The following is a 12,010-nucleotide window of genomic DNA, read 5'->3' as shown; positions in this document are numbered from 1 at the left end:
TTTCTGACGAGAGTTGGGACTAGTGATGCTCGCCGCCCCGTTCGGTTCCAATGAATAAGCCGTATAAATTTAGTCAAAAATCAAATCCTAGTAAGTTTAATTTAATATATACAAAAATTATATTAATATATATATAATATTGAATAGATATTATGAAAATATATTTTATGGTAAATCTATTGATATTGATTTGGCATCGTAAATATTCATATTTTTGTCTATGGCATTGGTCAAAGTTAGATGTCGTTGACTTTTGAGTAAATTCATAAGCCTAATTCATTGGAACACAGGGAGTACTAAATTGACTAATAAAACGTTGGTATGTGCCATAAACTTTATACTGCCATTTGAAACTTCTAAGTATGAATCTAATCATATCAATTTTGTACGACATAAGTAAGGTCTAATTCTTGGTCAAAAAGTTATTTGAAAAGTGCGCTTGCCTCCAAAAAGGGAGGGTGCATGAGTATTTTTTTTCTTGGATTCAGAGCTGAATAAAATTTGATATAATCGGAAACGGGCTGATTCAAACTTGAAAAAAAAAAGTCGGATACATACTCTGATAAGCGTTCAGTTGAACAAGGCAGAAAAAAAAGAATAGGTTTCTCACTGAAAACAAGACGTGGTGTGCTATATACCTTCCTAATCTCCCGAATTTTTATTTCCACGCATTTATCTCTTCCTCAAAAAAAGTGAGATTTTTATGGATAGCCTCGCCATTGGTAGGTCTTGAGTTTGGCAAACCAAAGACAGAAGAAATGGCAGCCGCAAGTTTTAATTGATATTATTGCATCTTGTTTCTGAACAAGTGCTGAGATTTCAACAACATAGTATAAGCATTGTGATTTGTGAACATGTGCTACTCAACGGAGTACCAAGTACACAAATCCCACCTAAGCTGGTAATTTGCCCGCTTCATTTGACATACAAATAGCTAATTTCCACCTGCATCTCAGGCCAATGCGCTGTTCAGACTTCAGAGTATAGCAGTTCCAATGGTGCTGCCACGATTTCCTACGATGTTCTTTGTCGACGGCATACCAGCAACAACCTCTTGTTCAATGCCACATTCATTCTTGCCCCTTATGATCTTGAAGTACCCATCCTACAATGCCAAAATCTATAATTAGTAATTACCCAAATACATGCACTTTATTGAAGAAAAAAACTTATGGCACTCACATCACCCCAGCCTCTGTTCCACTGATTTGCAAGAAGCTGAAAAGCAGAAGACGAAAGAAAGCATATTAGGACTTGATCATGGGTAAATAAATAGTGTGATGTAGAGAATTAATAGGATACCCACCCAGTAATCCTCGCCAGCATCACTGGTTCCCCATCCAATCAACTTGACGGCATGACCGCCCACCACACCACCTGTGATGTGCTTGTATACTCCTGTTTTGTAGTGTGCCAAGTCCTAGAGGAAATTGCAGAAGTAAATCAGCACTTTGATTATATGATAGAATTTGTAGTCTTATGAAAGTAATCACAGAGCATATGAGATGTGCATTAGATGATAGCAAAGCGTGAAAGAATAATATAGTATTTTATATTAAGTATGCTCATTAGAGTATATGTACGTGTTCTGGCATTGATAGCATAGCAATTGCCAGCCAGATTAAACAAATAGGGGCCAGATTAACAATTAGGGAAAAAATAGAGCAACCAGAGTTAGTTTGTGTCAGAGTCAAAGGTAGAGTCCTACTACCTCCGGTCATGTTTAATCGACACGAGGTAAGCATGTCCGTAGGCCACTTTCTCTAGGCACCCGCGTCAATTTAATCCGAATGTAAGGAGTAGTTGTGTACTGCAATTCTTGGAGTCGGTTTGTGCACCAGGTTTCTGGCGCCTGGACCTCCTATAAGAGAATGTGTATCCCGTGTGTTTTAGGGCAAGCAATAAAAATCCCGTATCTTCTATGTGCTCTTCCTGATCCCTCTGGGTTCTCTCCATCCCTAACCCCTGCTGTTGCATCTAATCACCAGCAACGGCGCCTAGACACAGAGGACTTTTCTTACTGTCATGTTATTTCTAAGGTTTTATTCAGATTCAGCTTTTCAAAATGTTGTTATACTCTGTTAAAATACATTTCAAAGTAAGAGCAGAAATTTCGACCCATAGTCCAGCATGTCTTCTGCTAACATACATTTTTACAGCCTTGATAAAATAGTAAAATACACATCAAACATCTAATATCGAATCAAAGTTACCTCATAAACTGTGAAAGCAACTTCCACAGGGCCATTTTCGTAGACCTCTGCCATGATGTCATGTGGATCAGAATTAACAAAGTATCCATCCATGCTGAAATGTTTCTTTTCCTGCCAAACTTGGTTCTGCACCTTGCATTTCTTTTCACATGCAGGTGTAGGATAATTAGGTTCGCATCCAGGATGCTTGCAGCCAACCTGGTCAAAGTATGGATCACACTGCAAGACAGTGATTTTAAGGATTAGTGCTATGCTCAGCTGATTCTTCTTTACAAGAAACATTAGGGAAGAGCCCTAGTTAAATAAAAATATAACTGCATAATATGAAAGAACTACATAGTTAGGAAGAGAAATGAGAAGTTCAAAAAATTCTAGCTTGACAAAGTCACCCCATAGGTGGAGTAACTTTTAACTTTTAGATAGGTTTTCTATGATTTTTACAAGAACTTTTTTGAAGATCAAGCAGAGATCTTTATGATAGTTCGTCTACTTCATGTTGTGCGCTAAGCTACGAACAAATTTCCAAAATTTGAAAAAGAGCCACTTGTATTGTCACCCAAAAACACATATTATGCTGTGCTTGAACTAAGTTGGGGTGAATTTGCAATTAGAAGGAAATACTGAAGACTATAAGATGCTCCTGCTACTCCTTGATTTTTGTGTTAAAATTGAACACTGTTGGAATTTAGCACTCACTTTACCATTAAGTCTCCGGAACCAGAAAAAATATCATTTACAGAGTGAATTAATAATTAATATAACCTCCGGTTTCAATTATACTGTTTTGACACATTCAGTAACAACAGCCATTGAAGTTAGAACTTAGAACACAGAGAAGTTATTCATAATAATAGGAATGCTCTTGGAGGATCAGAACATTGAAGTGGTAAAAAGTACTAGAGCGTAAGCTATACCTCGTCGGTAACAACACCATTCTCAACAAAGTATTGCCATGCACTGATAGGATATCCTCCATCACAACCATCGCCACACAAAAACCCACAGCAAGCCACTAGGTCATTGACAGAAAGTGAAATGTTCTGCAAGGAGTACAAATAGCAGGTTGGTTATGTAAGGAAAGGATGAAACATGCTTGTCTTATTTTTAAGTCATGATAATAGGCAGATCGTCCATTGGCACTCACTATGCTTTGATGAATGCAGAAACGATCTTGCAGACACTCTACAGCACCAAAAGCCCAACAGGCACCACAGTGACCCTGCCATTGTTAACCAATACATACTACCTTGAGCATCTTCAATTTTTTCAGTAAGAACACATGGAGCAAATGATATAAGGTAGTGTGGGTATAGACTTACTTGATCTGCTCATGAGAATCACCGTTTCCGAGGCGTTGGAAAGAAAAGCCAAGGCAATGAAGCGAGTCAGTGTAATCACAACGAAGTAGAACCGATATTTGGTTGTCAACATAAAGCTATCTAGTTGAGCTTACCAAGTATGTTCCCAATTGTGCTGCAACCGGGCCATTGAGATCTAGCATCGAACTCCTTTGGGAGCTCCTTTGATTTTGAATAAGTTTTGGTTGGAACACCAGCTCGTAAACCTGGAGGTGTAGGCTTCACTCCCAGGATATGCTTAAATTGCTCAATCTGCACACACGAGGATGATTCTGAGGTCAGCAAACAGAGAACAAAATTGTTCCTTGATGACAACAACAAGAGGGTGTTGATGTTTACAGTATAGTTGGCCAAGGATGGATTGTGTCCAGCAGTCCACCCAGCATTGGGATGCTTGTTGACCCTCTCTATGATGTCTTCCTGTGACAGCACAACACCATACCATACCATGATGATTAATGCAAACAATAGAGGATGGGAAGTAGACAGAAAGATGATGTCAATTTGAGGAGGATTATGAGTGACCTGGATGATTCTTAGGGAATTGTCTCTACTCACTGCTCCAACCAGCTGCATCAACATACGTACACATGTTATTCATATGTTGAAGCAAATATAGATGTGTTTCAGTCAACTTTCCTTAATGCTATTAGGAATTTAGGAGTGAGCTAGTGGGTGCTGGCCATGTACAGTTCCTTTTTAATTCTTCTTTTGGTTTTCCTTTGGCCTTTGCCTTGTACAGTTGACGTCTTCTAATATATTATGATGACACACGCTTTGGCGTGTTTTGTCTGAGCTTATTTTCACCCAAGCCCAAAAACAGAGCAATTAGTTCTATAATTTGTACGGTTTTCGGTGTTAGGATTTCTTTTCTTTTTTGTTCTGCGCCAAAAAAAATTAAGGGATCGAACTTATTTCAGAGCTATTCGATTTTCAGAGTTGGCATCAAGCTCATCAGAGGAAGGCACTCCTCCGTTGGCTCGTCATCGAGCTCCAGCACGGCGAGGGAGCCTCTGCCGCGCTGCGGGGCTCAGCGCCGTCACAACCCCCGCATCCGGTGCCGCAGGGGCAACTAGCGCTGGCGATCCTCAAAATTTCAGCAAACCGAAATACGTTACGAGCTAATTTCTGCGAATTACATAAGGAACCAATCCGGATCTTTGCGACGAGTTTGTGACACTTAACTGACTGACGAGACGAGCAGAGGCGGAGATGGGATCGGAGGTGGGGAACTGGAGAAGAACCGAACCTGCGGAGAAGAAGCAGCGGCGGCTGACAGGACGACGAGCAGCAGAAGCGAGGCGCCCCTCATCTTCCTCGATCGGCAACGGAGTGAGGGAGGAACCGGAGGAGTAGAAGCAAGCAGGAGGAGTAGCGAAAACTTCGAAGTGTGCCCGAGCTTGGTTGCTCCTTTTATCCCACCCTTGTCAAGCCGTCTATTTCTTACACTGACGTCATATCTCATTTAGTATATGGTTCTGTAAATAGGGACATGAATACACAGCCATGAGGCCCCCAACCACCTTACTCGTATGCATCCTACCACAAGGAGATCCAAAAGCTGCCAGGTTTGATATCTACCGGACAACAACCTAGGGTGTGAAATAAATGCAAGACGTCGTCAAGACTCAAGAGGTTCGTTTCTAAATCCTAGTACCCCTTCCGTTTTTATATGTAAGACCACTTTGTATTTTCAGCCAAAATTTTGACCAATAACTTAACCAATAAAATGCTACTCTCTCAGTTTTTATTTAGTTTGCGTTTTAGGTTTAGTCAAAGTAAAACTTTGTTAAATTTAATCATGAATGTAGAAAAAAATAGCAACAACCATCATATCAAATGTATATAATATGAAAGTAGAATTGTTGACGATTCTAATAATATAGATTTTATTTTATAGGTGTTAATATTTCTTCCTAAATATTTAGTCAAACTTTATTATATTTGACTTTGACTAAACATATAACATGGACTAATTGTGAATGGAGGGAGCAAGCTATATGACGTGGTCTAATTGTGAATGGAGGGAGCAAGCTATATGATACCAAAAGCATATTGTCGGAAACATGTTTTGAATAGAAATTAAATGATGTAATTTTGATGACATATAACTCATATTTTGTTGATCAATCTGTTAGTTAAAGTTATACCTTAAAAATATGTAGCGCCTATATTTTAGAACCGGTGGAGTATATATCACTGCTCCTCTTCCCCCAAAGAATATCTTCAGGCAAACAAAATTAGACAATTAGTACTCCGATCCATAATAAGTGACGGAGATTTAGTACTAAGTTATTAAAACTTTTGTACTAAGTCCCGACACTTATTATGGATCAGAGGGTAGATATTTACCTTTTCAACCAACAGTTCTCATAATTAAGGAAAAAAATTAGAGTTATGTTCACACGTCATCGTATTATTCTAGAAACTACAGGTCAGTAGCAAACTAAACAGTAAAGTGTATGTTTGCTGCATACCTTTCAATCAGACGTTTCTGCAATCCAAATGGGTATCGATAAAAAAATATTCATATGACATGCCTAAATTATAAAAATCAAGACAGTTAAGTTCGCAAAAGTATCAGTCTAATTAATATTATCCATGTACATACAATCTTTACATTCTTTCAAAACATTTTTTTTGTAAATATACAAGTTAAATTTTGCACGATACTAGTTGTTGAAATCAATAACAAGGGAACCGGTATGTGTCATGTGATTAACCACGCCAATTGTAGCAGTATTAAATATGCATTGAATCAACAACACAAAACTTAAGTGTGTTAACAAAACCGCATAATATTAGAACATATTTTCGCTAATAAATTATTTGTAACTCCTCGAAATAGGATTTCGCCCCCGCTTTATAAATAAAGCCGCAATGGCCGAGCTGATACAAGGTGGAGAGAAGATCAAAACCCCCAAGAGGTAACAATGCACTTTGCCGCCCGCCGTCGAGACCGCGAGGTCTAGGTTTTCACCCGGAGAGGTACCACGGGGAGGATACCCACAACAACACCCCCAAGATGGTTACGACACCCACATACAACACCAGCATTGGCACCGAGGCGTTGTGCTTTCGCTCGAAAGCATCCTCACACCACGCCCGAGAACTCAGCCGCCCGCTGCCCCCGAGATAGGTTTTCGAAACGTGATCTGGGAGCCGGCAAAGTCGAAATGATGCCAACACCAAGATCCCCCATCGCCCGCTCCACGCCATCCCCATGATTGAAGAGTGAGACCACCACCGCAAGAGCCATCCACGCAGTCCTCCTTCCGGGGCCACATCCAATATGCGGCGTGCCATATACTCCCTCCGTCCAACGAAAGTAGTCTGAGATTTGTCCAAATTCGTATGTATCTAGACAATAAAAGCATATTGATACCGGGTTGTGCCCTTAATCACCGGTCCAGGATGTGTCAAACGAGATTTAAGCTCGTGGTACAGGTCTGGCCAGCTGCACAGACCAGACCAAATTTAATTCATGTACCACCTGTCCAGCAGTTACATTAAATTTTGTACGCTTTACCTCCTCCATATACGCATGTATTGCAATGTATATTGATACTCAAACAATTGTTAAAGACTAGCATTAATTGCACAAGAATTCACCACAGCCACACACTTTATCGTGAGCAAACCAGCCCGAGCGCTATTCGTCCGCCCTCGAGGAGTAGCTGCTTTGCTTCTCCAGCCCGACCACGCTGCCTTTTGTGCCCACCAGCAATAATAAGGGTATGTGCAGTGTAGTGAGGGATTTAATAAGACTTCACCAATTTGAAGGTTGGTAACGATGATTGTTATACTCTGCACTACAGCAAGTACATGCACTGCAGATGAAAATGCAGTCTGCAGATCAAATTGCACCGATTTCAATTATAGCATACGTGCACCATCAGGGCCGAGGCCTCAAAGTGGATTTACCATGTGCTTCTCAATGCAGATGAATTTGGCAAACCAAAAACTGAACATAGAGTTTCCAAGGAAATGGCAGCAGTATGTTTTTATTGATATTATTACGTTTTTTTCTTTCTAAACAAGTGGTGTGATTTCAACAACACATCAGCCTTGGAGCGTGTGGCACGGTACCGAATACACAATCCTGGAACCACCACAACTATTTTTTACCCGCTACATTTGGCATGCTAATTCCACCAGCATCTGAGCTCTGAGGTCAAGACGCTGTTCAAACTTCAGAGTATAGCAGTTCCAAAACCGCTGCTGCCATGGTCTCCGGCGGTGTTCTTTGTCGATGGCATGCCAGCAACGACATCTTCTTCAATGCCACATTCGTTCGTGCCTCTTATGATCTTGAAGTAGCCGTCCTGCAATGCGCCACAAACCAAAATTTATTAGTCAGCAAAACACATGTTACCTAGTATTCACTCTTGCACTTCAAGAATACAGGGTATTTGTCACACTCACATCACCCCAGCCCCTGTTCCACTGGTTTGCAAGAAGCTGAAAAGCAGAAGACGGAAGCAAACATGTTAGTACTTGATCATTGGTTAGTAAACAGTGTACTATAGAGGATTAACAAGATACCCAGTAATCCTCGCCCGCATCACTGGTTCCCCATCCAATCAACTTGACAGCATGACCTCCCATCTCGTCACCTGTGACGTGCTTGTATACTCCTGATTTGTAGTGTGCAAAGTCCTGAAGGAAATGCAGAATTAAATCAGCACTCCAAGATACAAAATATATCATTTTACTTTTGATGACACAGTCTGTAGTCTACATATAACCACGAAGCATACTAGTTAGATGACTAGCTAACTGGAACAACTTCGAAACTTGCAAGATAACAACAATATGTCATATTTCAGTATGCTCACTAGACTCACTAGAGTAGAGTATGCATGTTTTGTTTCTCTCTTTTCTACTGTTGTGTTCTTTCCAAGGTTTTATTCAGATCTACAGCTTTCAAAGCTTTTTTTATAACCTGCCTATGCATTTCAAAGTAATAGCAGTAAGTAATTTCGACCCATACTCAACACTTAGTAAAATACACGCCAACGTCAGAACTAGGCCAATATCAAATCAAATTTACCTCATAAACTGTGAAAGAGACTTCTACAGGGCCATTCTTGTAGACCTCTGCCATGATGTCATGTGGATCAGACTTTACTCTGTATGCATTGACGCTGAAATGTTTCTTTTGCTCCCAAATCTGGTTCTGCACCTTGCATTTCTTTTCACACACAGGTGTATCATAAGCAGGTTCACAACCAGGATGTTGGCAGCCCTCCTGATCAAAGTATGGATCACACTGCAAGACATTGATTTTTATAAGGGTTAATGGTACGTTGAGCTGAGTCTTTTTTACAAGAAATATTTAGGGGAAAGCCCTAGTTAAACAAACCTATAATTAAATAATATGAAAAAACGTGGAGTTTGGAAGAGAAAAGAGAAAATTTGAAAAATTATAGCTAGACAAAGCCGCCCCATAAGGTGGAGATACTCCAACTTTCAGCTAGGTTTTAAATGTTTTCAGAGGAACTTTTTTAAAGATCTAGCAGAAGTCTTTATGATCGTTCATCTACTTCGTGCTGTGTTCTACGCTTTTGAGTTTTCTTATAAACATTATTTCAAGAAAACTCAAAAGCGTTGCATCACTATGCATTGTAGAAGAAAATATGTACATGCCCAAAAAAGACCACACCCCCAAACATTGTTTGTGGAGCGTTGTTCGAAAAATAAACTATCCTGAACCAATTTGGGATGAATTAGCAATTAAGTCAGGAAACACTAAAGACTATGATATGCTCTGCTCCCACTAGTCCCTGATTTGGGGGTTTAAATATACACTTTTAGCATGCACTAACTCAACTGTTAAATTTCTTAACATACAAAGGAATTTTATTTGCAGAGTGCATTAATAATTAATTTAACAACCAATTTTAGTTATACGTTTTTGATATATTCAGTAATACCAACCATTGTAGTTAGAGCACAGAAAAGTTATTTGTAACAATATGACTGCTTTTGGAGGATCAGAACATTGAAGTGGTAGAAACTAGAGAGTAAGCTATACCTCCTCAGTTACCACACCCTCCTTAACGAAGTATCGCCATGCACTGATAGGATATCCTCCATCACAACCATCACCACACATAAAACCACAGCAAGCCACTAGGTCGTTGGCAGAAAGTGAAATGTTCTGCAAGGAATAGAAATAGCAGGTGGGTTATGCAAGGAAAGGACCGAATATGCCTGTTAGAAAAATAGACCTGAGAATAGGCAGATCGTCCATATATGTACTCACAATGTTCTGATGAATGCAGAAGCGATCTTGCAGACACTCCACAGCACCAAAAGCCCAGCAGGAACCACAGTGACCCTGCAATTGTTAACCAATACATACTACCTTGAGCATCTTCAATATTTTAGAAAGTACACATGGAGCTAATGATGTAAGGTAGTGTGCGTAGACTTACTTGATCTGCTCACGAAAATCAGCGTTTTCCAAGGCATTGGGATAAAACCCAGAGGAAATGAAGTGAGTCAGTGTCATCAAAACGATGTGGAACCGATTTATGTTTGAAAGTGGGTCGACATTAAGTCATGTAGTTGAACTTACCAAGTATGTTCCCAATTGTGCTGCAACTAGACCACTTAGTTCTGGCGTCGAACTCCTTGGGGAGCACCTCTGACCTTGGGTAAGTTTTGGTCGGAACACCAGCAAGCAAGCCCGGAGGTGTTGGCTTCACTCCCAGGATATGCTTAAATTGCTCAACCTGTACACAAGAGGATGATTTTGAGGTGAGCAAACAGATAACAAAAAATGGTTCGTTAATGAGAGCAGCAAGAGGGTGTTGATATTTACAGTATAGTCCGCCAAGGCGGGATTGTGCCCGGCAGTCCACCCGGCATTGGGATGGTTGTTGATCGTCTCTACGATGTCTTTCTGTGACAGTACAACAGCATACCATACTATGATGGTTAGTACAAACAACAGAAAATGGGAAGGAGTAGACAGAAAGATGATGCCAACTTGAGAGGTGATTAAACTGACCTGCAGAATTTTCAAGTTTCCTTTTGCTGCTCCGACGAGCTGCATGTACATACATACATACACATGTTATTCGTATGCTTAAGAAAATATAGATGTGATTCGTGCGTACGTACATGTGTTATCCGTATCATATGTTGAAGCAAATATAGATGTGATTGAGCCAAGTGCGTGATATCATCATTTGTTCTACATGGTGTGGGCATATTTTCATCAAAGACTAAAACGGTTTACCTATTTGTTCTATTTATTCGGATTTCTGTTTTAGCCTAAAAAGGGGTCGAACTCTACTTCAGAGCTACGATTTTCAGTGTCGGCAACAAGCCAACAAGCTCATCCGAGGTAGGCGCTCGCCCGTTGGCTAGCCATCGATCTCCAGCAGCACCGTGCTGGAGCCCCTCCTCTGCGCGTCCCAGCGTCGTCACAACCCATCCGGTGCTGGAGGGCAGCACGCGTGCGACCGGGGTGAATTAGCGATTCCCCGAGGACGGTCGCCGCGCATTAAGCTTCCAAGATTCGAAGCTCCAGACTAACTAGAGAGAAAGAGAACTAGAGCTAGCGATCCTCAAAATCTCAGCAACCCGAAAACAGTTACGAACTAATTTCCGCGAACAAGGTAACGGACAAATCGGGATCTTTTTGCGAAGAGTTTGACTTCCCAAAGCATGAGCACTAACTGAGCAAGAAACGAGCAGAGTTGGCGATGGGAACCTGCGGGGCAGCAGCAGCTGCGGCGGAGAGGACGACGAGCAGCAGAAGCGAGGCGCCCCTCATCTTCCCCGATCGGCAACGGAGGGAAGGAGGATGGAGGAAGCAAGCTTAGCTAGCAGGAGGAGTAGCTGCCGGGTTTGCTGCCTTGCTTCTCCACCCCGACCTCGCGGCCTATTTTATTGGCTCCCGGGATGGTGGTGAGGTGAGGCGGGCGCAGACGCTACGGCCTACGGTTCGGCTGTCAGTCAGGCTACGATACGGTGGCGATGACGACGGTGACCACCGATCTTTTTCTTCTCTCTCTCTCTCTGCCTTGGGAGTGACGCGCGCGGCCATGATTCCGTTCCGTTCCGTTCCGTTTCCTGGCCAATCACGCTTCCTAGCGTGAAGCATCGCGAGTGCGGCCACGCCGGAACCAACTACTGAGCAGTTGAATATTCAAGATTCGCCCATACGTTGCCGTTGCTTCAATGTTGTAGTAGGAGGAGGAGTTTATTTATTTTTAGGAGTAGCATAATACGAGTACTATCGGTTTCATGAAGCACGCCACCGTATAAATCGAGCCGTGCACATTTGCAACACCTAGCGCATCTTGTGCCTGGCATTTGCCCTAGATCATGATAATCCAGTTTGCCTAGACAAATTTTGACATTTACCATTGACCGGTTAATTCTTGTCTAGTAGAACAACTCAAAAAACAAGTTTTCTTTTAG

General features: G+C 41.4%; 2 protein-coding genes across 2 annotated transcripts; both read right to left on the bottom strand.

Annotated features, from left to right (window-relative positions):
* Nucleotides 1–759: 759 nt before the first annotated feature.
* On the bottom strand, nt 760–4,939 carry LOC124704183 (cathepsin B-like protease 3). The gene is made up of 11 exons (XM_047236422.1): nt 4,821–4,939; nt 4,097–4,141; nt 3,911–3,991; nt 3,667–3,823; nt 3,533–3,537; nt 3,358–3,432; nt 3,128–3,253; nt 2,214–2,432; nt 1,307–1,420; nt 1,183–1,218; nt 760–1,105 (listed from the first exon to the last, which is right to left on the bottom strand). Exons 1-11 carry the CDS (start codon nt 4,881–4,883, stop codon nt 977–979), a joined length of 1,050 nt encoding a protein of 349 aa, XP_047092378.1. The 5' UTR covers nt 4,884–4,939; the 3' UTR covers nt 760–976.
* A 2,802-nt stretch (nt 4,940–7,741) lies between these two features.
* Nucleotides 7,742–11,498, bottom strand: LOC124704184 (cathepsin B-like protease 2). The gene is made up of 11 exons (XM_047236423.1): nt 11,298–11,498; nt 10,590–10,628; nt 10,401–10,481; nt 10,155–10,311; nt 10,012–10,016; nt 9,840–9,914; nt 9,609–9,734; nt 8,625–8,843; nt 8,117–8,230; nt 7,997–8,032; nt 7,742–7,896 (listed from the first exon to the last, which is right to left on the bottom strand). Exons 1-11 carry the CDS (start codon nt 11,358–11,360, stop codon nt 7,765–7,767), a joined length of 1,047 nt encoding a protein of 348 aa, XP_047092379.1. The 5' UTR covers nt 11,361–11,498; the 3' UTR covers nt 7,742–7,764.
* Between the last annotated feature and the right edge of the window lie 512 nt (nt 11,499–12,010).

The sequence above is a fragment of the Lolium rigidum genome, chromosome 3, assembly GCF_022539505.1.
Source record: "Lolium rigidum isolate FL_2022 chromosome 3, APGP_CSIRO_Lrig_0.1, whole genome shotgun sequence".
Lineage (NCBI taxonomy): Eukaryota > Viridiplantae > Streptophyta > Magnoliopsida > Poales > Poaceae > Lolium > Lolium rigidum.
This window is presented reverse-complemented; position numbering and strand designations above follow the sequence as displayed.

What these genes read in the sequence shown, in the direction of transcription:
- LOC124704183 (XM_047236422.1), bottom strand. Translation starts at nt 4,883, where the DNA reads ATGAGGGGCGCCTCGCTTCTGCTGCTCGTCGTCCTGTCAGCCGCCGCT. An exon ending in TCTGCATTCATCAAAGCATA is followed by an intron (nt 3,254 to 3,357) that starts GTGAGTGCCAAT and finishes TACTCCTTGCAG; the next exon opens with AACATTTCACTTTCTGTCAA. An exon ending in ATGGTGTTGTTACCGACGAG is followed by an intron (nt 2,433 to 3,127) that starts GTATAGCTTACG and finishes ACTGTCTTGCAG; the next exon opens with TGTGATCCATACTTTGACCA.
- LOC124704184 (XM_047236423.1), bottom strand. Translation starts at nt 11,360, where the DNA reads ATGAGGGGCGCCTCGCTTCTGCTGCTCGTCGTCCTCTCCGCCGCAGCT. An exon ending in CAGCTGCTGCTGCCCCGCAG is followed by an intron (nt 10,629 to 11,297) that starts GTTCCCATCGCC and finishes ATGTACATGCAG; the next exon opens with CTCGTCGGAGCAGCAAAAGG. An exon ending in GGAACAGGGGCTGGGGTGAT is followed by an intron (nt 7,897 to 7,996) that starts GTGAGTGTGACA and finishes GGCGCATTGCAG; the next exon opens with GACGGCTACTTCAAGATCAT.